This window comes from Lepus europaeus, chromosome 4 (assembly GCF_033115175.1).
Source record: "Lepus europaeus isolate LE1 chromosome 4, mLepTim1.pri, whole genome shotgun sequence".
Classification (NCBI taxonomy): Eukaryota; Metazoa; Chordata; class Mammalia; order Lagomorpha; family Leporidae; genus Lepus; species Lepus europaeus.
The window spans coordinates 99,731,266-99,755,630 of NC_084830.1; the positions used below are offsets into that span (position 1 = coordinate 99,731,266).

A 24,365-nucleotide genomic window follows, 5' to 3' on the forward strand; every position below is an offset into this window, starting at 1 on the left:
AGGGCCTGGCAGCAGGGGACAGGTGGGGGCTGGACTGCCAAGCTAAGGGCCAGGGGCCAGGACCCACCACAACGGGCTGTGCAGCATGCTCCAGAGCAGAGCAGAGCCACCTCTGCTCCGGACACTTGTCCTGCCAGAGGCCATGGCACCCGCCAGGCTCTCTACGGTACAGGGCCTGTTGCTACCTCAAGAAACTCCCAATGGGGCCAGTGCTGTGGCATAGCATAGGTAAAGCCACCGCCTGTGATCCCACATCCCACAATATGAACACCTATTCAAGTCCTGGCTGCTCCACTTCCAATCCAGCTCTCTGCTGATGGCCTGGGAAAGCAGCAGAAGATGGGCCATGTGCTTGGACCCCTGCACCTGTGTGGGAGACCCGGAAGAAGCTCCTGGCTCCTGGATTCAGCCCAGCCTAGCACTGGTCATTGCAGACATTTGGGGAATGAACCAGCAGATGGAACAGTTGTCTCTCTCTCTTTCCCTCTTTGCTCTATAATTCGGCCTTTCAAATGAAAATAAACCTTTTCCTTAAAAAAAAAAAAAGACCTACCTAAACCTAAGATCCCTGAACTGAGAGAAGAAAACATTTCACCTTCCTCTTCACTGGGGTTCCCTGAATGCTGGCGTTCCTGCCCACGCTGGATGGAGGCCCCCCCACAATGGAGCTCTCTGTGTCTGCACTGCCCACCACCTGTTGCAGAGGTGCCCAAGCCGTGTGCACCCGCAGCACGACAGGAACTATGGCTGAATGACAGGAAGCTTCAGAGAAATGCGTCCTCAGCCAGCTTTGTCTCATGGAGCACGCAGCGGCCCAGGCATGCAGGCCAACCACTCTGGCTGCACCAGGTGGCATAGTGAATGCCACGTGGGTGAGGTGACAGCGGCGGAGCCTGCACGCCATTTCCAGTGCACTCATGTTTTGATGGGTAGGAGTCTACGTGGACTCACGATAAAAGTAAATGCACAAGCTGGGAGCACAGCTGTTTATCTTGGCCAGAAGTGTGGGCGCTAAGCTCTCCCGGGACCGGCAGTGTGGGCCCGGTGTTTACCCCAGCTGCATCACACACACACACACACACAGACCAGAGCTGTTCTGGGACATCTGGACCCCTGCGACACCACCAGGCGATGGGGATTCCTCAGCTCTGTCATCATCCTGCGGCACTACCGCCACATCTGCCATCTGTCATCGACCAAAAGGCCATCAGGCGGTGAGGGGCTGGATCTGAGTCATGAGATGCACTCCTAGGCCCTGCTATTTCATGCAGTGAAGAAGCACACGAAAAACTTAACACCTAAATGATCGTCGTGAGGGTGAGGAGCTGGGCATGAGCAACTGATGAGTGGGGAGAAAGACTGTGGTATATCCATTCCGTGGACCAGCGCCTGTCCACCACCAAATACACACTCCAGGGAAGGGAGGCCAAAGGACCTGGGTAGACCTTTTCCTTTTTTTAAAAAGATTTATTTATTTATTTATTTATTTATTTATTTATTTGAAAGGCAGAGTTACAGAGAGGCAGAGGCAGAGAGACAGAAAGAGAGAGAGAATCTTCCATCTTCTGCTTCACTCCTCAGATGGCCACAATGGCCAGAACTGGGCTGATCCAAAGCCAGGAGCCAGGAGCTTCTTCGGGGTCTCCCATGTGGGTGCAGGGGCCCAAGGACCTGGGCCACATGGGTGCAGGGGCATGACACACCCACGTGGAAGACCTGGAAGAAGCTCCTGGCTCCTGATCAATGCAGCTCCGGCCATTGCGGACAATTGGGGAGTGAATCAGCAGATGAAAGACCTCGCTCTCTCTCTCTCTGCCTCTCCTTCAAATAAATAAATAAATCTTTTTTAAAAAATGTATCAGCTATTCCACTTCCTACTCCAGCTTCCTGCTAATGTGTATCCTGGGAGGCACTGGATGATGGTTCAAGTGCTTGGGTCTCAGCTGCTGACACAGGAGACCAGGATGGAGGTCACTGCTTCAGCCCAGTCCAGCCCTGGTTGTTGTAGGTATTTGGGGAGTGAATCAGCAGATGGAAAGTGTGTGTGTGTGTGTGTGCATGCACATGTGATGTTCTGCCTTTCAAGCAGATAAAAGTAAATGAACTTTTTTTTTGATAGGCAGAGTTAGACAGTAAGAGAGAGAGACAGAGAGAAAGGTCTTCCTTTTTCCATTGGTTCAACCCCCAAGGCCCACTGCGCTGATCCAAAGCCAGGAGCCAGGTGCTTCCTCCTGGTCTCCCATGCAGGTGCAGGGCCCAAGGACCTGGGCCATCCTCCACTGCACTCCTGGGCCACAGCAGAGAGCTGGACAGGAAGAGCAGCAACTGGGACAGAATCTGGCGTCTCAACCAGGACTAGAACCTGGGGTGCCTGCGCCACAGGTGGAGAATTACCCTAGTGAGCCGTGGCACTGGCCAAACTTTTAAAGATTTATGTATTTATTTGGAAGTCAGAGCCACAGAGAGAGATGGAGAGACAGAGAGAGAGGTCTTCCATCTGCTGGTTCACTCCCCAAATGGCTGCAATGGCTGGAACTGTGCCAGGCCAAAGCCAGGAGTCAGGAGCTTCTTCCAGGTTTTCCATGTGGGTACAGGGGCCCAAGCACTTGAGCCATTATCTACTGCTTTCCCAGGCCATAGCAGAGACCTGGATCAGAAGTGGAGCAGCTAGGACTCGAACCAGCACCCATAATGGATCCTGGTGTCAAAGACGACAGCTTTACCTGCTGCGCCACAGAGCTGGCCCTTTTCAGGCTCTTAAACAACTCTGACAAGAGAGCTTCCCTCCAATAGTGCCCATTCTAAATAGTGCCATTCTAAATAGAGCTTCCTTCCAATAGTGCCCATCTCCTCCCAACAGCACTGCCCTGGTGGTCAAGCCTGTAACACACGGGTCTCTAGGAAGCACACGGCCCCTAGACTCATCCCACATGGCAGCTCATCTGTGGTGTCATGCTGAAGCATGTGCCATCGCTCTGTGGTGAAAATACCCCCAACCCCTCCCTGCTGGCATCTGTGAAACACACAGTGCATCATCACCATGTCACCTGGTGTGCAAGAGAACTCCAGCACCGACCACCACCTCATCGTGACCTGCTGACCAACCTCTCCGCCAGCCTCAGGGAGCCACTGCTCTGCTCTCAACTTCCATGAGACCCACTGCCGGGGTTCCACTTGAGCGAGATGACCATGTGGCTGTCTTTCTGACACAATGTCCTCCCAGGTCCCTCCAGCTTGTCGCCAAGGACTGGGATTTGTCTTTCCACAGCTGAGTAGTATTTCACTGGGTGTGCATGCCACATTTCCTCATCCATTTGTAGGCTATTGTGAGCGGTGCTGCATCAGACAGGGGAGTCCCAGTGTCTCTTCAGCATACCAGTTTCCTTCCCTTCACATACATGCTCAGAAGTGGGATTGCTGGGTCATATGGTGCTTCTAGTCTTGACTTCTTGAGAGACCCTCCCCCAACGGCTGTCTCCACGTCCCGATCAGCACTTGTGTATTTTTTGTCTCCCCGATGGCAGCCAGTCTGACCAGGGTGAGGCAATGGCTCTCTGTGGTCTGAATTGCGTTTCCTTGATGGTTGGTGACATCGGTGCTTCACAAACCTGGTGGTCATTCCCCAAATAATTTTTAAGTTTGACCACAACCAAGCCGCCCCAGGGTCCCCTCCCTCAACCTGCAACAAGGTTTGTTCCAACGTGGGCAAGAGCTTACACTCGAGGGGACTATGCCATCTTGCCGAGCTCTGTCGCAGGCCCGCGGGGGTGGAAAGGAGGTGAGCATAAGGCGGTTAGAATAAGCAGGAAGTGATGAGTGCTGGTCTCATGAGTCTGTGCTGCACCCTGTGGGTGAAGAACCACCAGGGCACAGACTCTGCCCCACCCAGAAGTGGTCATGTGACCAGGCCTGGCCTATCGAAGCCCAGCTCCTTTCCCTACCCACAATGATTCGCTGTTCAGGGCTTGGCACGAACCAATGAGAAGCAGCATCAGGCACCCACCAAAGCCCTGCAGGGGTGGCACCAGGTGAGCGGCTGAAATGGCGCCACTGCAAGCGAGGCAGAGTGGAAACAGTTCTGGAGCCACGTTTCCTCTCAGGCCAAGCCTGTTCACCCTGGGTTTCCGGCTGCCCTGGTTGGGAGGACACAGCCTCCAGTGTCACGGGTAAGGCAGGCTCTCCCACCTGGGAGGGAAGGACATGTGTCCCCGGCCCCTGGCTGCCACAGCTCTCCAGCCTCCAACGCTGTCCCACCTGCGCCGGCTCTTCCCTCCTTGGGGCCTGCTCGCCCGGACCCGCCAGCAAGACTCCTCCCTTCTCTCCTTCCAGACTGGAAATCCTTTCCGGGTCCAGACTAATTGTGTTCAGGTGGAGAGGGCCTGGGGCGGGAGGTGGGGAGTGGGCGCGTGCGTGTGTGCGCAGGCGTCCGCGCGTCGGCGCGTCCACCCATCCACCCCCGGCCTGGCGGCCGTCCAGGAGCGCAGCCTTGGCAGGCAGCCGCGGCGGGGGGAACCCTTGGCCCCAGCTGTGTCCTGAGGGGCTCTCGGTGATGTCAGCGGCTCTTGGCCTCTTCCCGAAAACATCTGTTCTCCTGATTCTGTCCCAGGAATTCCATTTCAGAACAGTCAGGGCCAGGCCTGGGGCGGGAGAGCGCCCCGCCCCCAGGCCCGCCCACCAGGCGCTCAGCGGGGTGAGCGTGGCTCCTACGGCCCTGTGCTCTCCTGCACCCTCACGCCATGAGGAGACCATCACTCCCCAGTGACAACAGCTCTTGGCCACCAGTGCCGGCCATGGGCCGGACTTAATGTCATCCTCGTTGTCACCGCCCAGCTCGGCAGCCGCTGCAACCGACTTTTACTTTTCACAGGGCAGAAATGGAAAGAGGCGAGGGAGCCAGAATCTTATAGGATGGAGCAGCTCCGCCTCCCACTGCACCCACAGGGCCTTGTCTGGGGGCAGTGGGCCATCAACTTAAACTTGGAGAAGGAAGGAGGGACAAACCACCAGTTGCAAAGCCCACGGCAGCGCCCTGGAGCACACAGGAAATGGGTGCAGGTGAAGCAGGCTAGGGTGGCCACAAGCCAACACGGGAGACTAGCACCCAGACCTCTGGACCCCCTGGTGGGCCCCGGTCCCTGCTCACCATCAACCCTCAGGGACACAGGCCTGGCAGCTCTCCCGAGCTCTTGAGAGAAACTGGAAATCGTTTGTCAAACACCAGGAAGGCAAAACGACAGTCAGGTGTCAGTGGACAGGGCACTGGCCTGCTGGTTTGCAAGTCCCGCCCTGCATGATGGCAACAGGCAAGTTAGAAAATGAGCTCATCAGGAAGGGGCAAGGCAGGGGCTCAGACGGGGCTCCTAAATCCACGTCTGCGCGGGGTCTCTGAGTCGCCTGTCGGCCTCCTGGAAGGAAGTGTCCCCTGCAGCCACAGTCCCAGCAGAAAGCACAGGCAGCGGTTTTCCTGCCGGCCCTGCACATCGTCCGTGCCTGTCTGGGCTCGCTGCTCCCTGGCCACTGGGGACTGGCAGGGGTGCCCCAACCTGACGGGGACCCAGTCATCACCACTCATTCCCCGCAAAACCATGCACATGCCTGTCCTCTGTGTGAGGCTCTATCTGCTGTGCCTCTGCAGACAAAGGACCACAGGAGATCCGTTCAGGCCAGGACTTGTCCGTGTGGCTGGGTCACCAACAGCGTTCACAGGATGGGAAGCAGGGCCCAGGTCTCCACTTCCTGCAGTTGTGGCTCCCACACAGAATGACTCAAGAAGCAAAATTACTCAAATTCCATTTAACACTCGAACCAACATAGTAAGACAGAAAGTGAATGAATATTGAAAAAGGAGACAAATATATTGTGAATTACAGAAGATGATGGCATGCTTAGAAAATCCTCCACACACATACACACACAGAAAAGAAAATCCAGTGAAAAAGGAAAAAAAAAATAATAACAAGAACTCTGTGAAAATGTCAGGTTGCAAAATAAATTTAGACCCTTGCATATCTGGGAACGCAAACATGGGACGCATCCAAGCAAGAGATTTATTTTGAAAGGATTTTTTGTGATTATCTGTGGTTTGTATCCGTGCCGCTGCTGTTGCAGAAGACTGATTTGCTGAAGCCCAGGGAAAGATGCCAGTCACAGAGCCAGTGAGCAGACACGGGGTGGGAGAGCAGGGCTGGGGGCCACGCCAGAGGGACGCCAGTGCTGGGGCCTGGGTTCGCCGGGTGAACAGTGGTTACCAAGTCTGTAGGGCCGCAGTTCTGCAAAGGCATCCATCATCTGTCCAGTGGCGATATCCAGCCTTGGAGGCTATTGTTCATCTGCTACTAGCATGTGCCAAGTGCTCTGGGCAAGTGGTCATGCACATATTGCAAAGTAAAAGCACCCCTAGGGGCCGGTGTTGTGGAGCAGAAAGTTAAGCCGCTCCTGCGCCTTTTCTGGTCCCAGCTGTTCCACTTCCGATCCAGCTCCCTGTGAATGTGCCTGGGAAGGCGGCAGAAGACAGCTCAGGCACGTGGGCCTGGCACCCACCTGGGAAACCAAGATGGAGTTCCAGGCTCCTGGCTTCAGCCTAGCCCAGACCCAACCATCATGGCCACTGGGGAGAGAACCGGCAGATGGGAAATCTCCTTCTCACTCTCTCTCTTGCTAACTCTGCCTTTCAAGCAAATAAATCTTTTTTTAAAAAAAAATATTCCCAGATATCTGTAGTAATTGCTGTAAAATACAATGGAAAAGATTCTGTTTGTAATGGCAGTAAAATTCTAAGACCTAGGACTAAGCCTCCTGGAATACATTTCAGAGATCTGAATCAATGTTCTCATTTCCCTCTGAAAATTAAACATCATGAAGATGCCGTTCACTTGCTCAGCAGAGATTAGCTGAGACCCCGCTGCAGGCTAGCCAGCTACGTGAGCTGGGAATGCCCACCCAGAACGAAGATCCGCTTCCCTGGCTGCTTAAGACTGTAAAGAAACAAGCCCGAAATCTGCCTGGGAAGTGGACAAAAATAGCCAAAACCTTTTTGGTTTTAAGTCATGATGGTGATTCTTGTCCCATCAGATATCTGAACACATTCCTAAGGCACCGTGATGAGAAGATCGTGGGGCTCGTGGGAAAAAAATCACCAGAGAGACCAGAAATAAACCAGATCACCTTCAGGAAGTTCACGGGTGATAGAAGACGCATCCCGGGGTCAGGAGGAGAGGAGAGATTCCTAAAGGAACGCCGTTAGGACAACAGACTGGTGATCTAGAGAAAAATGCAGGAAGCGCACGTCACTTGAATTAGAGTCCACTACGTAAAAATCACATAGGAGAAAAGCAGAACAGAGAACAAAGCACTTCTTTGAGAGGCTGGCTGTTGTCTACAGCACGAGGCCACAGAAGGAATAGACAGGAAAGGCCAGCCAGCGCTGACCAGAACTGAGAGCCAGCAGGTCAGAAGGAAGAGGGAGGCTGGGCAGACATTCACTGGAGCCAGCAGACAACGATGCAGCTCCAGGGAGGAACAGCCAGGCCCAGGGGAGGAACGCCGTGGGGCAGCAACCACCAGCCATTCTCAACGAGGACAGGGTTCCCCTGACACCCACCCTCCATCATTAACCAGGCCCATGGTCCCAAGGCAGCTCAGCCCCAGCAGCCTCCTGCCCTTGCCCCCACCCTCCCCCAGCAGAGCTAGGACTGCAAGGAACTCCAATGGGCACCTGGAGGAGGCTGGGGGAGGTGTGAGGACCCTGAGCCCCAGTGGCCAATCAGGATAGGCTGACACCAGGCTGAGCCTGTAATCCGCCCATCCAGACCACGCCCAGCCCCGAGAGGCCACAGAGACACCAGAGCCAGAATGGCTCAAGAGTCCTCAGTGATGAGCTGGATGCTGGCAGTGTCTCCCGGGTGAAGCACAGCCAGTAGGGGCCGGAGGTCCCAGGAAGAAAAGACCCAAAGGCCAAGCCACCCTATCCAAGGTGGAGGCGAGGGCTCCTGGGGCAGGGCAGGCCCTCGTTGGCTGCAAAGTGCACGAAGGCTGAGAGTCAGCAGGTGGCCGAGCACAGGAGGAAGTGCAGGGGTGACAGGTGCCTCTGAGGGGCCAGAGGGTTTTAGGGGAGGGTTGTCCATTCCCTTTCAGTGAGCCCACCCCCAGCTTCCTCTCATTCCCAGCATGTGCCTGCCTGGAGGGTGGGGGTGGGATGGAGGTGGAGGGACTCTGGGTACCAACCTTAGGAGGTAAAGTGTGAGTGGGAAGGTGTGGCCAGACAAAGGCCCCACCGAGGAAGCGCCCCACCAAGAGTCTCAGCTGGTGAAAGAAGGGACAGGGCCGGCGCTGCAGCTCACTAGGCTAATCCTCTGCCTGCGGCACCGGCACCCCAGGTTCTAGTTCCAGTTGGGGCACCAGATTCTGTCCCGGTTGCTCCTCTTCCGTTCCAGCTCTCTGCTGTGGCCCGGGAAGGCAGTGGAGGATGGCCCAGGTCCTTGGGCCCTGCACCCGCATGGGAGACCAGGAGGAAGTACCTGGCTCCTGGCTTCGGATCGGCACAGTGCGCTGGCCGCAACGCGCCAGCCGTAGTGGCCACTTGGGGGGTGAACCAATGGAAAAAGGAAGACCTTTCTCTCTGTCTCTCTCTCTCTTACTGTCTAACTCTGCCTGTCAAAAAAAAAAAAAAAAGGGACAGAGGGAAGGAAGGAGGGGAGGAGAAGAGGAACAGAGAAGGGAGGAAGAAGAGAGAAGGAGCAGAGGGGAAAGGAAGGGAGAAGAATGGGGGAGAGGAAGGCAGGGGCCCCAGGCAGGACCAGCATTACTCTTCTCTCCCCCAGCCAGCCAGGGGAGGTTGGGGAAACTGGTGTCAGAGGCACCTGTCAGAGGCAGCTGAGGCGGAGCCTAGCCTGGGACGCCCCTCCCTGGAGCTCTGCAAGCCAGTGCACAACCATTCCCACACCCTCGGTTCTCCACCTCTCCAGACCCCACCCCCGGGGGCCCCAGTCTGAGTCGATACTCCTACCTGCCTGCCCCACTTGGCTGAAGCTGAGTGCAAGGCTACACACCAGGTAGCTCCAGAAGTTGCTACAATGGCTTCGCTCTAACAGGGTGATTGAAGGGAGACAACAGAGACAGCCCCAGGGAAGGGATGAGCGGGGCTGGGCACAAGAGCCCCCAAGCCCGTTCAACACTGCCCAGGCGTACCTGCAGGGAGGCTTCCACTCCCCAGTTGGGGGTCTCGTGCAGGTGCCATTATTCCCCTCCCTAGAGGCTGAGAGGGGCTAAATGGAGACCTGGAACTATGCAAGCTCCCCCTATATACACCCCCCCACCCCACAAAAGTCATCTCATTAGCATACAAGAGGCCCTCCCATCACTCCAGGGATTCCAGGGGCATCAGGCACCAGGAAGTTAGGGTAGAATACTATAATCACCCTGTCACTCAGGAAATTGCAAGGGTTTGAGGAGTTCTGAGCTGGGAGTGCAGGATGGAAAACAAATGCACATCCATTCTCACACACTGTCCCAGGGAAGGCCCAGACCTCAGCTCCGGGTTGCTGAGTTCAGACCAGTGGTGCAGGCAGTGAAAGGGCTGGGGGCCTGGCTGGGGGCCCCAGAGGAGCAGGCCCCACGGACTCTGCAGGACCAGTGTCCAGTGCCCACTGAATTCCAGGCACCTGTTGGGCAGCCAGCCCAGGGCTGAGTACCAGCTGCTGTCCTAGGGGGTCCACCCCTTCTCCTGCCCACTCCCTTGTGAGGATTCCCCCGCTGCCCACTGCAGAAGCCTAGGGGATGAACATGCAAGGGGCTGGCCCTCCCTCTGCCAGGGCTCTGGACTTCCAACTGAGGGACCCAGAGCAGAGTCAGGAGCCAACTCCCCAGCGGGAACTTCCCCAGTGGTGACTTCCTGCATCCCCGACCTGGCCATCCCTCCCCGCAACTGGCCATTGTGTCCTCTCTCCTTGGTCTGGTCCAGCCAGGTAATCAGGAATCAGGTGACTGTCAGACCCTCACCAGCGAGGGTCCAACGCAGTCACGACACGGTCACTGTTCATCGGTTCTCAAGGAACTTTTACTTGTGGGGGGCAGAAGGAAAGTGGGGAGAGAAAAGAGGAGGAGGGGCCACAGCGGCGACCGCCGGCCCACCCAGATCCCAATGTCCCTTTATGCTGATATCGTCCAATCAGATGAAAGCCTCAGGTCGAAAGTTCATCTGTTTCACCTGGTTCTTCCTAGTTGTTTATGCAGAGTCCATTCTGTTTCATCTGTTTCACCTGGTTGTTTTCGTAGGCCTTGTGGTCGACCGATTGCTGCAAACCATGTAGAGGAGGTTCCCACAGGTGGCCAGCCTGCGGTTCCCCACAGGTGACATCACAACTAGGAGAGCAGAGGGTTCGAGGCCATCAAATGCTGTACCTCGAGGCTGGCCTCTGGCCGGAATACACCCATCCTGCTAGGCAGAGGACTGCTGGGTGGCCTTGGGAAATGCAGACCCCAGGTCCCAGCCAAGTCTCACAAATCAGCATCTCGCAAGCCTAGGCGCAGACACTGTTCACAGCTCCCCAAACGCCATGGCTGTCAGTGGGCAGACAGGCAGACCGCCGATGGAGCTGTATTCCCTGCAGCACAGGCCCCAGACTGCCTCCAAGGACGGAGCTGCCTTGGTTTGGGAAAACACCTTGCAGAAGTCCGTGGGATCGAAGGCAGCAAGGGCTGAGCAGCAGAGAGGGAGGACTGGGGTGGGGGAAGGAGACACCACAGGAAGAGAAGCCAAGACCCCAACACGTGGGGCCTGGGGCCCTGTTCTACCAGCAGCATCACCCACAGGAAAGCCACGCATCCACTTCCCGTGGCCTGGGACGGTAACACCCCTGGCTGGCCAGGGTGTGGGGCAGGGGACGGGGTGGTGTGGGGATTGCAGCTGCTTTGCGGATAAAAATGGGATCTTTGCAAACTAGCATTCAGAGGATATTGCCTTCACCTGAAATCCATCTTAATCCGCACGCAGGCACGCGCTGTATTAAACAGAGACACGCCCGGGGCGTTCCCATCACAGCCAGGTACAGAGCGGGAGGCTGATGTGCAGCCACCCCCCGCCCTGCTGCCACCGCCACCATCACAGCTCATGTCCCTGAGAAGGGTCCAGCCATGCAGGTGGGGAGCAAGGATCCAAATCGCTCACTGTTTGCAGACACAACAACTCTATAACCAGAGAACTCAGGGAATCCACAGGGAGCGCATGGGATCAACGGGCTCAATCAAGGCACTCGATATAAGATGACCGCATAATAATGAGTGGCCTTCTTGGATACCAAAGACAATGGAAAGGATTCAGTTCTCAATGGCAAAAAAAAAAAAAAAAAAGAATCCTGGAAATAACCTTGACTTAAAATAAGGATGACCTGTATTAAAAAAATGTATAATACTTTACTAGGCAACAACACAGCAAAATTAAATAAATCGGAAAATGCACCATGTCCCTGGTTAAGGCTATAAATTATGTCAATTCTTTCTTTAATTAGCTTCTAAGTTTAATTTAATGTCAGTCAAATTCCTAAGGGATTTTTTTTTTAACCTGACAAAACAATTCTAAAAGTCATCAGGAAGAATAAACAGATGTAACCAGCTGAGAAAACTGTGCAAAGGAATACCAGCAAAGGAGGAAGTGTCCAGCCAGACAGCCCGGAGCAGCCCTGCCCAGGGGAACACAGAGGGGCTTCTTAGGCAGCCCCGTTTGGAAGGGAGGGAGAGAAGGAAGAAGGGAAGTAGCAGGCACAGGCGAAATTTATCTCAGCCCTATTTTGTTAAACTCTACTATACCCAAAATGCCACCATTCCAACCTGTTGCCACCCTTTAAACCCCCCGTAAAACAGTCTACACTGTGGCTCACTCCGAGTAGCCACGACCAAGTGGTTAACGGCCTCCCCTAGCTGGGGCCCCTGCATCGCACAGTGCGGCTTCACCTCTTAGAACTTCCAGGCGACGGTAACACACACAGTTGATGGGCCTTCGGCGTGTGTGTCCCCCCCCCCGCCCAGGGTTTGTGTGCGGGATCCTTGGCTCCCAGTGTGGTGGTGTTGTGAAGAGGTGAGCCTGGGCCAGTGCAGCAGCTCAATAGGCTAATCCTCCGCCTGCGGCGCCGGCACCCCGGGTTCTAGTCCTGGTTGGGGCACCGGATTCTGTCCCGGTTGCCCCTCTTCCAGTCCAGCTCTCTGCTGTGGCCCGGGAGTGCAGTGGAGGATGGCCCAAGTCCTTGGGCCCTGCACCTGCATGCAAGACCAGGAGAAGCACCTGGCTCCTGGCTTCAGATCAGCGCAGTGCGCCAGCCACAGCGGCCATTTGAGGGGTGAACCAACAGAAAAGACCTTTCTCTCTGTCTCTCTCACTGTCCATTCTGTCAAAAAAAAAAAAAAAAAAAAAAGAGAGAGAGAGAGAGAGAGGTGGGCCTTTAAGAAGTGGGCCCAGGGGATGGCGATGAGATCACTAGGGCAGATTTTCACAAAATAAACCTCTTTTCTAGGTTACCCAGTCCCAGGTACTTCATTATAGTCACAGACAGTAGACGGATCCAGTCCAAGAACAGCTGACAGAAAAAAAAAAAAAAAAAAAAAAAAAAAAAACAGAATTTGTCTGGAGTACACTTGGCCTCAGGATTCATCTTCAATTGAATGGAGATGGTACATGGCATCATCATAGAGAAGAAAATACCACATGCACGCTTAGAGAAGCATTCTCCTAAAAGCTTATGGAAAGTGGAATTTAAAAGCAAGTTTAGGGGCCGGCGCTATGGTGCAATGGGTTAAAGCCTTGGCCTGAAGCGCCGGCATCCCATATGGGCGCAGGTTCTAGTCCCGGCTGCTCCACTTCTGATCCACCTCTGCTGTGGCCTGGGAAAGCAGTGGAAGATGGCCCAAGTCCTTGGGCCCCTACACCCGCGTGGGAGACCCAGAGGAAGCTCCTGGCTCCTGGCTTCAGATTGGCGCAGTTCAGCCGTTGCGGCCAATTGGGGAGTGAACCAGCGGGTGGAAGACTCCTCTCTCTGCCTCTCCTCTCTCTGTGTAACTCTGACTTTCGAATAAATAAATAAATCTTAAAAAAAAAATAAAAGCAAGCTTATTTTGATGCAAAAAAAGTTAAAATTTGTGTGTTCTTTTTTTCTTTTTTAAAAAAAACTTTTTTTTATTTTATTTTATTGAAAGGCAGAGTTACAGAAAAAGAAAGAGATTGAGAGAGAGAGAGGTTTTCCATCCACTGGTTCACTCCCCAAATGGCCATAATGGCTGGTGCTGGGCCAGGCTAAAGCCAGGAGCCAGGAGCTCCTTCCGGGTCTTCCATGTGGGTGCATGGAGCAGCCAGGTCTCGAACCAGTGCCCATGTGGGAGGCCAGTGTCCCAAGTGGAGGCTTACCCTGCTATGCCACAATACTGGCCCCTTTTTTTGTTTGTTTAAAAATGCATTTATTTGAAAGGCAGAATGACAGACAAAGGAGAGATAGGGTGGGAGAGGAGGGGTGAGTTGCGGAGAAAGGCAGAGAAATCTTCCATCTGCTGGTTGACTCCCCAAATGGGAGTCAGGCCAAAGTCAGGAGCCTGGAACTCTATCTAAGACTCCCACATGGGTGCAGGGACCCAAGGACATGGGCCATCTTCTGCTGCTTTCCCAGGCACACTGGCGGGGAACTGGATTGGAAGCAGAGCAGCTGGGACTCAAACCTGCACCTCTGCTGGATGCCAGACTCACAGGAAGCAGCTTAGCTCATTGCACCACATGCCAGCCCTTACAGTTTTTCGTAACACACATTTTTTAGACTTCTTGTAGACCTTTCGTGGGCATGGATTTCAAACTTTTTGGCACCAAACATGTTTTAATCCCATTATTCCCTAAACATTTCAAGCAGCCTCGTACAAACGAGTATGTCACAGGTCTCGGGCACCTGTGTGACACATCCAGAGGTTCTGTCCCAATCACCCTGGCCACTTAGCCTTCGGTACACCTGGCCTGAAACATAAATACAATTTTCCTCGCATCCCCACCCCTGCCTTCAAAGCAGGCACATCCAAGTTCAAGATGAGCCCTTGAGGGCTTTGCTCACCGGGCTGGCGAGGGCTGGTTCCTCTGGAGCCAACAGCACCCCCTGTTGATGCCCTGGTTCCCTGGCATGAAATTTACCAACAGCTCAGGCAGGGCAGTGAAATGATTTATCCCAACATCATCATCGTCACCACCACCATCATCACCAAGCCCCTTGATCAGGACTCTCACACATGCATTTGTCACGTTCACCACCTCCAAACTCGGGATGAAATCAGTGGTTCTGACCACCACGGAGTGGCTGCATCGCCTGGCACACACCAAGCCGGATGTGGCATTCCATACCTCCGCCGCTTCCCCTGGGGTGTGTGTGGTGATGGCACCTCTTGTGCTGAGGCCCTCTGCCATTCAAAATGTCTCCGAGAAAAAGGCACACCATGACCACACAAAATCCGAAAGGCCAGAGACGGCGGTGGTGCAGGTTTTTGGCATTGGCGAGGCAGGCGCCTGTCCCTGCAGCGATGAGTGCTCGCCCTGCTTTACCAAGGAGAGGACAACGTGCCCAGAAATGGACAAAGCCAGACGGTGCTTGGTCACCGTGACTTAGGCAAAGCAACGGCCAGGCAGGAGGAGGGCCCCTCACTGTGCCGAGGACAGCAGCCAGGACAAGGAGGGGCTGCCAGAGATGTGCCTCAGTGTCTGTGGCCAAGGTGCCATGTGGCAGGGCCACTGGGAGTGTCTCCTCTTGCTCAGTGCCACCCAAAGTAAGAGTATGTCCTGTTTGATGGCAACTTAGACCCAGTGAAATGCAAAACTAGCCAGACCCAAAACTGCCCAAACCCAGGCCTGGCCTAGGCACGCACTGTTGAACCCATCCTCCCAAGGCCCCATGAGGGGGTGCTGAGGGACCGACCCCCTTTTCCAGCCTGAGGTTCTGGGGTGTGCTGGGCTGCAGCCTTGTCCCGGCAGCACAGCTGCGAGGGGCAGAGCTGACCGTGTGACCCACAGCCACCTCCGGCCCACATAAGACCCCCGCTGTCCCTGCTGACCACTGAACCAAGTAGGGCAGGGCTGGGGGGGCAGCAGCGCGGAGCCTCTTGGCGCTGTCCAGACCTGGGTCCTGGACGCCCAGCTCCCTCTGCCTGCAAGCAGAAGCTGCACGCCCCACTCTGCAGGCCCTGAAGTCGGCGTGCGGCGTAATTGAAATTCACGGATGAGCCCGAGGAGCCGGCTCCAGGCCTGGTAATAACTTCTCCATATTAATGGCAGCACCGCAGACCCGGTGGACAGCTGACATTTAATAGAAGACATACGCCGCAGAGCCAGAGGCTCCCGCCTGCGCCTCCCATCCCAGAGCACCCCCCAGTGGAAGGGGCACCCAAGGCAGAGCACCCCAGTTCAGGCCTTCCCCTCAGGAGAACCCCCTGCCAAGGGCACACACATGCTTACACACAGACTCACACATGCACACACAAGCACAAATTCACACACATGCACCTACACACACCAACACTCACATATGAGCACATGCTCATCCAATTGCACACAGCCGCACCTGTGCACGCACACATGAGCGTCCGCTCACACAAGTGCACGCACACGCATAGACTCATGGATACGGATGCACATGTGCACAGCCAGATGCACATTTGTGGGCACACACAGCCCTTCATGCACACGCACACACATTCTCACACACTCCCATGCATAGGCACACTTCACACCCAGCCAGCAGCCTGCTGTGTCCAATAAAAAGATCCCCTGGGATGTGCATGGAGGAGTAGGAAGTGGGGGTGACATGCTTGTCTTGTCCATACAGTACCAGGGTCCCAAGATGCCCCTGGAAACCTTCAGACGCCAGAGTCGGGAGGCCCAGGTCACAGCAAAGCCACCGGGGGTGCTGAGTGCAGACACCAGGCTCCCGGGCACTTGCCAGGCACTCGGCACAGCTGAGCTCCTGGCTAACTCCTCTGCTTACATTATGGGAGTCCTGGGTGAGAACCTGGCCTTCTCCACCTCCCACCAGGCTCCAGGTGAGGGTCTTCACTCACAGCTCACCACTCACCAAGAGCTGGGGACGCAAGGGGACAGGGCAGCCACAGCAAGCCAGCATCCAAAGGAGTAGCACTGTTACACTCAGCCACCAGTGCCACACCCATGGCCACGCATGGAGTGCAAGGGGCAAGTAGCTGTGGAGCGGAGGGGACAGCCCAGGAAGAGCTGGTCCCCCTGGCGCGGGCTCAGAGGGACCAGGGCCTACCCTTTCTTGAAGAATTCCAAGGATAGAGACCACTCTACTCAGGGAAAGCCCCAGAGCCTCAGTTTGCTCATCTATAGAATGGGAGCAGTGCTTGGCTCACAGGAATACTGCAGGGGTTGGGTAGGATCCCTGCTCCAGGCAGAGGTGGCCAGACAGAAATACAGCTATCAGGTTTCTTCAGGCCCTCATGGCGGGAAGAAGGGGTCAGGCAGGGGGCCTCAGCTCAGGCAAAGCAAACAGGTGTGGGAGCCACTGTTCCACTTTCCAGGGTGGACATTGGTGGTCTATCTCCCAGCAGCCCTTGCTCCTCTCATTATCATGCCAGGCCATGGGGTGGAACAAATGACTCAGGCCACAACCAATCAGTACCTTGCATTCCTGGGCCATGCTGATTGGTTACAGAAAGGTCCCGTGACCAATGCCTGTCCAATCAGAATGATACTCAGTACTGTCAGGGGAGCCTGCAGAAAATAGGCCCCTCCCCTCTTCACAGGCTCTCCCTGGGGCCTGTGAGAGGTGTGGGGGCGGTCACAGACACGAGTCCCTCAGGAGAGGAGCTGGAGGGGTTCGAGGACACCACTCTACCCCTTAGCCAAGCCCACCAACCCTCAGGTGCCTTCTTGGCTGCAACCGGATGAGTCTGGGCTGCAGATCCTGGAGGTCCCTGGGGTACTGCGGGGCCACCTGAGGCAGGCGAGGGGCCCGTGGGCTGCAGCTCGACCACCTGGAATACAAACACCCCCCAAGTCAGGGGTCTTGGAAGCCAGGGGGCCGTGCCCATCCCTCCCCAGCCCCACAAAGGAGAGGGCCCCAGGGCATCACCAGGGTCAGCTAGGAGGCCAAAGTCAGGCAGAGCCCCACCCCAGGCCAGCCCTTGTGAGCCCTTGGCTGGGTCCTCCGAGGCCCGGCCAAGGATGCTGACAACCAGCACAGTCCCCAGCATCTCCACAGCTGCCTGTGGAGCCCTCATCAGGAGACCTCGGGTCCACCCAAGGTCATGGGGTGTGGGGCCTGGGCGCGCCAGGTTCCCCATGACTCCCTCCATGGACCCCTATGGCACCTGCATTTGCAAACCCATCCCCTTGGAGTTGCCCTGGGAGACCCCACACACAGAGCTCACTTTCCGTCCATGCAAACTCGGTGGGCAGGAGAGGTGGTCTGTCCAGGGCCAGGCAGGCAGTGGCCAGAGCCCTAGGTCTCCCCACCCCTACCCAGCCCTTTCCCACTCAGTTTGGTTTTCACTGGGGGATGCAAGCACCAGCACTCTCCTGTGGGAAGGGCTGCAGCACTCTTGGCCTCTCTGCAAAGGCCCATCCCATGGAACGCGCACACCCTAGGCTGGCGCAGAGCCCACCAGCTGGACAGCAGGGGCCAGCCCTGGACCCCGAAAGCACAGGGTCTCTGCACACCTTCCAGCCACCGCCTCCAGGGCACTGTCATATCACAGCTCCGGGCTGGACCCTGCGGGCACAGCCGGGAATGTCTGAGAAGCCCAGGCTGTGATATGGCTTGTGTTGGTCTGGGACAAAGTGCCATTTCACTGAGATCCACAGCGTGAGGCTGGCAAAGAGGGAAGGGTGGGAGTGGCCCAGGCAGGGACATGATCTGTGCAAAGGCCCTGTGCATCCAGGGTCACAGGAACTCAATGTTCATCGTGACTGGAGTGTAGACGTGAAGGGGACATAATGACAGCTGAGGCTGGAGGTTCCCAGGGGGGGGTCTGGCGTGCCAGGTTGCTGGGTCTGGGATGTTTCTTAAGGGCACTAAGAAGGAATCCGAGGAAGAAGGGACACGGTTTGGGAGAGGGACTGCTGTGGAGGTACCCCAAGGAGGAGCCACTGGGGCGTGCATGATGGAGCTGCAGTCAGGAGCTGGGAACTGGGTCAGAGCCCAGAGATCTCAAGGATGGGGGCGGGGGGGGGGGGGGGGGCTCGCGGTAGAGGGGAGAGGGACTCCCGGGACTCCTACCCCAGTGCAAATTGAGGTCTGGAGGAGAGTGGTTCTACTTGAGGACTACGGGGCTGGGGAATCCAGGTGGGCAGGCAGACAGAACTGGGCTGCAGTTGGCTTACGTGCCAGCATGGGTCCCTGGAGCCTACAGCCTGGGTCCCTGGAGCCTACAGCCTGGGTTGAATGGGGGAGGAGGAGGGGCAGCAATGTTTGCACCTGCCGATCACACCCACCCTTCCCTCCCATTTGCTTGTGTGCCAGAGCCCCTCCCATTCCTGAGTCAGGGGCCTGACCCTCACCCTGAGCCCCAAATGTGGGCGAGAGGTGAGGTTCACGCCAGGCCTACAGCACAGCCTGTGATTGAAGGATGAGCCAGTAACCCAGGCACGCCCATCAGACCCGGTCCCAGGACCCTTGCCTGTGTCACCCAGGTTGCCATTTCAGAGTCTGCCTTCTCGGAAGCCAAGTTAGATGTGGGGTTGCTGGTGGTCCCCAGAGGATGCAGGGCACCTTAAAACATGGACACAGAGGGGCCACCGTTGTGGCACAGTCAGGCTAACACTTGCAACGCCTGCACCCCGTATCGGGGTGCTGCTCCGCTTCTGATCCAGCTCCCTGCTAACGTGCCTGGGAAAACACCAGAAGATGACCCAAGTGCATGGGCCTCTGCCACCCACAGGGGAGACCCAGATGAAGCTCTGGGTCCTGGCTTTGGCTTGGCCCAGCTATCTGGGGAGTGAACCAGCAGATGGCTCGCTCTTGCACTTGCTCTCCCTCCCTCTGTCGCTCTGCTTTTCAAATAAATAAATGTTTAAAATAAAGCAGCAGGACTGAGAGATAGACAGTATGGACTGAGCCTCTGGATCCAGCCATGCCTGAAGCCGACACACCTCAGAACTTCCAGTCAACTGTGCCCAGGAAGTCCCTTGTTTGCTTCATCCAATGTGAGCTGGTTTTCTATCATTTAAACTGAGCACGAATTGCTGAAGACCACCCTAGGTGAGTGCGTGCATCACTGACAGCAGAGGCTAAGCAGGTGCCCCAGCTCCATCCAACCTGAAGCTCCCACAGCCCCTCTTTGGAAGAGAGAAAGGAGGATTCTGGGAAGGGCAGCTACAAATTCCAGGGACCCTGCCCCATGCTGCCCCATGCTGGCACCTAAGCCGACTGCAGCCCAGAGTGTGTGGCCTTGAAAGCAACAGCCTACTTTTCTGGGTCCCTTTGGCCAACTCACGACCTCCCTCTGAGGCCCTTAGCAATGTAACGCCAGGCAGGTGCCCAGCCAGGAGGAATGCTCGGCAGGGGAGCCGCAGCCCAAGAGAAAGCAGCCCCACGTCCTGCTTCCCATGAGACCTTGCCCCCACCTAGGGACAGCCATGCCCCGGGGGGCCGTGGGAACTGTCTTGAGCACCCAGGGAACAGTGGACACCTCTTTCCTCAGGCCCCAGGATTGGGCCAGCCTTGGAGGCCAGAACCTTGCCGGTGCCCAGCCCAGAGAGACCAGGGAGGCCCCCAGTGCTGCCCCAAGGGGGAAGCAGAGAAGGGGCAGGGCTGCTTCCGTCACACAGAGTCCCCACTGTGGTCAGCCACCAGGATCAACAGCCCGAACCGTACCTACTGGTCAGATGGCCACTCAGCCACCAGGCCCGCTCCCGTGTCCCTCTCCCTGACAGGGGAGGTCGCCAGCGGCCAACCAGGGAAGGTAGGAAACGTTGTCAAGAAATGTGGCTGTCTTTCTTACGCAGGCTGTTGGCACACGGAACAGGGCAATGAAATGCCATGAGACAGCCTTGGCAATGGACAGGTGCATGTTCAGATCCTGGCTTCAAGGTTTGAGGCCAGCCTCAGTTTATTCGTCTGTAGAATGGAGATGACAGCAGGATTTGATCCACAGGCTGTTGTGAAGACTCAGCCAGGCCAGCAGGGAGCCCGGCACGCAGCAGGGGCACTCACGGTTAGGCCAAGAGGCTGCTCAGTGGGTTTTTAATGAGCCTGCAAAAAATGACGTGACATGGGCTCCTTCACGGGCGGCCCATGAGATACGAGAAACTCCCGTGGAGCGCGGCGAGGCGCAGGCGCAGGAGCACACTGCTTTACTGTCTTCCTCGTGCACTGCGAAAGGGCAGATCACAGCCCCGCCCCGGGACACGCCCGAGCAGCATCCGCCTGTGACTGCAGGAGAACGCAGGAGCTCTGCACCTGCCAGTCTCTCTGGAACAGACTGCAGGCCAGCGCTGTGAAGCCGTCGTCCCGTGCCTGATCCCCAGTGGGACATGCGTCTTGGCTGGCCCGGGGTTCTAACTTCTGACAAAAGCAATCTCCTATCACTTTAGGGAGCAGCGCCTCCTGCTCTCTCAGTCTGTGGGATATTGCAAGCTCCATGCCCTGATTCTTATTGCATCCTCCCGACCGTAGCTTAGCCTCAGAATAAGATACCAGCCCGGCCTTCCTGGGGCCCCTCAGTCGCCACCAAGGGCTCCATCTGAAAGCAAAGCCAACACTAAGAAGGCAGAGGCAAGAGGCGGTAAGGGTTCTAATGACCTGGCAGGAGCACCTGGATCCAGCCATGCCTGAAGACTCATCATTAGGTGAAAGAATAACTTCCCCTTTCTGTTTAGACTCACTTGACTCCAGTTTTCTGTCCCAGGACCCAGATGAACAGGGTAACGTGAGAACCTCCTGTAGGAGTGGATCAGGAGACTGCTGTGCACAGCAAACACAGGGACTACTGCCTGCTTTTAAAGCAGAGAAGCACGCCAGCATGTCTCAGCTCCAGGCAAACAGAGGAGCAAAGGAGTGTCCCAGGCAGGGGCAGGACATCAGGCCTAACAGGCCTGTGGCTCTGCACACAGACATGTGCTACCCTAAGAGGCGGGAGCCGGCTGCCTGCTGTGGCCTCCACGTGCCCTGAGCTGTGCAGCCTCTGCCTGGAGATGAGCCGCACGCGTTCCAGAAGGAAAGGCTTCCAAGGCCCCATCCGTGTTGGCAGCGCGGGAAGACGCGGGGGCTCACAGGAACTTTTTATTCCAGAAGCTCTCAAAGACCTGAGAGACCCCCTTCGGTCTCCTGGGGGTGAGCGCAGGCAGGGGCAGGTTGCCCACGCTGGCTTGCCCACTGGACGCCATCTGCTCAAAGCGACTTGTGGTGCATGGTGCGGGGTTTGGAGCCGTGCTTCTCAAAGTGCGGCCTCTGGGCCAGGAGCGGGAGCCGGGGAGCTTCCTGGAAATGCAGACCTTCAGGCCTCACCCCAGGCCCGCTGAGTCTGAACGTGCCTGTGAGCAAGCTCCCTGGGATCCCCAGGCATGACTCACCAGCCCGGTGCTCTGAGCCGCACATCAGCGAAGCACAGGAAGGGGCTGTGTGGAGCCTGGGTTGCTGGCTGGGTCACACACCCGTCCCGCCGAGAGGGAGCATGCAGGAATTATCTGCTCCTGGTACCTTATCTCAGACCCTTTCACCTGCACAGACCTGGAAGCCCCGTGGCAGAGGCCTGGACAACCCAGCCAGACTCCCACGCTCACTGGCTGCGTGGCCCTGGGCAGGTTCCTCAGCCTCTCAGAGCACGCACTGAGCCTCTCGGTGCACGCACCTGAGCTCGCCTCCCCTGCACAGGGCCTCTGGGAGGGCTGGGGCACCAAGCACGCAAAGCTCTGAATCCATAGCCAACGAGTCTATCCTGGAAGCACAGAGGCACCTAAAGGGTGGAAAAAAAAAAAAGTCCCAACGGACACGCACTTGAAAGGAGAACGGGCGATGCCGCCCCACTGTCTCCGGGCCGTTATCCGTCTATCCGTCGGCAGCATCCAAGGCCACTCAGGCAGGCCCAGCCGCTCTTCCAACCCCAGCACCCCTTTGTGCTCCTTCTTGTGCCTCTGCTCATGCCCGCTCAGCCCCTGTGCCACCTCCGCAAGCCTGTCCTGCCCAGGCCAATTCACACCGGGTAGCTCTGCACCCGCTCTTCCCCCCACGCAAAATGCCAACGTGCGCCTTTGATAGCTGGAAACCCATTCTTCCAGGGCTCATTCAAACAGCCCCCCGGGAGCCTACTCTCAAAAGCCCTGGTCAGCTCCCTTCAGCTACCCTGCAGACGGGAGCTCTCTGAAGGTTGTTCCAGGCCTGCCACGTGTCTGGCCAGCGCTGAGGATAAACACAGAAGATGCTGGCTGAACAAATGAATCATCAAACGAGCGAACGAATGAATGAATACAGCCAAGCCTCCCCACGATGCTCTCCCTTAGGAACGAATTAGCGCCTAGGAGCTGGCCCCCCAACAGCCTCTGTCCGCGCTGAATCCCCTCCCCCATCTCACCCTCAGTCCCCAGGAATTCATTTTTAGGAAATTCACTGAGACTCACCCACAAGGTATCCAGGATGTCCTCCAAGACAGGAGGGCATACAAGGGATGCACCATTTTAACCCAAGGACATTTAGAGTTTGGTTGCAAGGTGCCTGGGTTCTAAGGAACTCCGAGCAAAAGCAGTGATTTTCCAAAGCAACAAGTGACATTCCCTGCGTCTCCGAGAAAGAACGGCAGCGGTGGTGGGGCTGTGGTGTAGCTGCCAGCCCTGCAGACGGCGGGTGGCCCGGTCGCCTGAGGATCAGCCAGCAGGGGCAGGGAGCAGGAGTGCCCTGAGCAGCAGTCACCGCGAAACCCACGGTGGGCAGCTGCACAAGTCGGCCGGCACAGCCTGACCACCGCACACCCAATCCAAAATAGAAAACTGCAGTGGCTTCTGCCCGTGCCAGGCCCCTAGGCGGCCGGACACAGCAGGCGCCAATGTCAGCTTCCTCCTGGAGCATCGATCCGGGCTTCCTCCGAGGTCCTCTTAAGCTGAGCCACCGTCTCCGTGGGCCCCCTTTGGAAGCAGAACTTCCCAGGGCTCTGGTCAAACGCTGGGTGGCCCAGGCAGTCCCCAAAAGTCCTCCCCTCCCCCGCCACCAGCCTCTCTCCTGCCCTTCAGGGGCCGCCTCCAAGAGATCAAGCAGCCCACAGGCAACTAGAGCCTTCATTTCCAAATGCTCCCCTTGGCTCAAAATAGAGAGAGAAAACCAACTTTTCAAATAAGTAACTGGAGTTCAACAGGAAACCACAGCATAAAATCAGTGGCTCCCGGGCAGCCAGGGGCTGCAGAGAGCTAACTGGGCATTTTAGCACCACGGCCTGCTCCCCGGGGTTGGCAACACCTGCACGCACAGAAACAGGACTGACCTGCCAGCACACACGGTGTGAGCCACCACACCTGCGTCACACACGCTCCAACGCTCCTCCGCACGTACAGGCAGAGAGCCGCAGACACACACGTGCACGAGAGGGAGACGACGGCAGGTGCATGCATCCGCCCAGGCGTGCAGGCACCCAGACACAAGTGCACAGTGACATTCCAGAACATGGGTGCAAATGCACACCCCAGCTGTGCTACACACGCAGGCGCCGGCCCGCCGCCGGCAGGCAGAAGGCAGACAGACACACGCTCTGCCACTTGAGGAACATTACTGGAGACGCGGGCCCCGCCTCTGCATAAATCACCCCGCTCAGATCAGCGGAAATAACTTGCTTTCTCCCCAAACCCTTCATTTGGGGGCCCTTGCAGAAGTGGTCTCAGCCCAGGCTCTGCCCTCCCCAGGGACTTCCAGGTAACCCATTGCCAAGTCCTGGAATGGAAAGGTACAGGCAGCGCGCACTCACCAGCCCGTCACAGTTGCTGACTGCCACGGAGGAGGCTGCAGGCAGGCCGGCCACGTCTCCGACATAGAGGCAAGTCCCAAGCAGGGGCTCCACGCGGGTGGCGCCCGTGTCAGCCTGCCACTCCACCGTGGCCCCGGGCGCCACGAGACGGGCGTTGGGCCGCAGCCGCAGGTGCAGGTCTCGGCCGAAGACGGTGACATTGTAGAAGAGGCGGCCTCCTGTGTCCTCCTCGCTGCCTCCGGGGAGACCCGGGGTTTGGACCGGGGCGGCCCTGCGGGCTCGAATTCCCGCCCCGGCCGTCGCTGCCGACACCACGTGGGATACCAAGCGGCCCTGGGCGTCAGTGCGCACCGGCACCGCCAGGATGCGCTCCGCTCCGTGCCCCAGGGGCCCTCCTGCAACGGGGAAGGACGTTAGACCTGCGGAGACTGGGAGCCCCAGGGCCACCGCCGGGC

General features: G+C 56.9%; 1 protein-coding gene across 3 annotated transcripts in view; it reads right to left on the reverse strand.

Moving 5' to 3' along the window:
- Window positions 1–24,365, reverse strand: part of ADAMTS2 (ADAM metallopeptidase with thrombospondin type 1 motif 2) — a 234,129-nt gene that overhangs the window by 207,859 nt on the left and 1,905 nt on the right. For all 3 annotated transcript variants that reach the window (XM_062188545.1, XM_062188544.1, XM_062188543.1), the window contains exon 2: window positions 23,911–24,305. In XM_062188545.1, coding sequence (XP_062044529.1) covers window positions 23,911–24,305 — 395 coding nt within the window. The remainder of the gene's footprint in view (window positions 1–23,910; window positions 24,306–24,365) is intronic.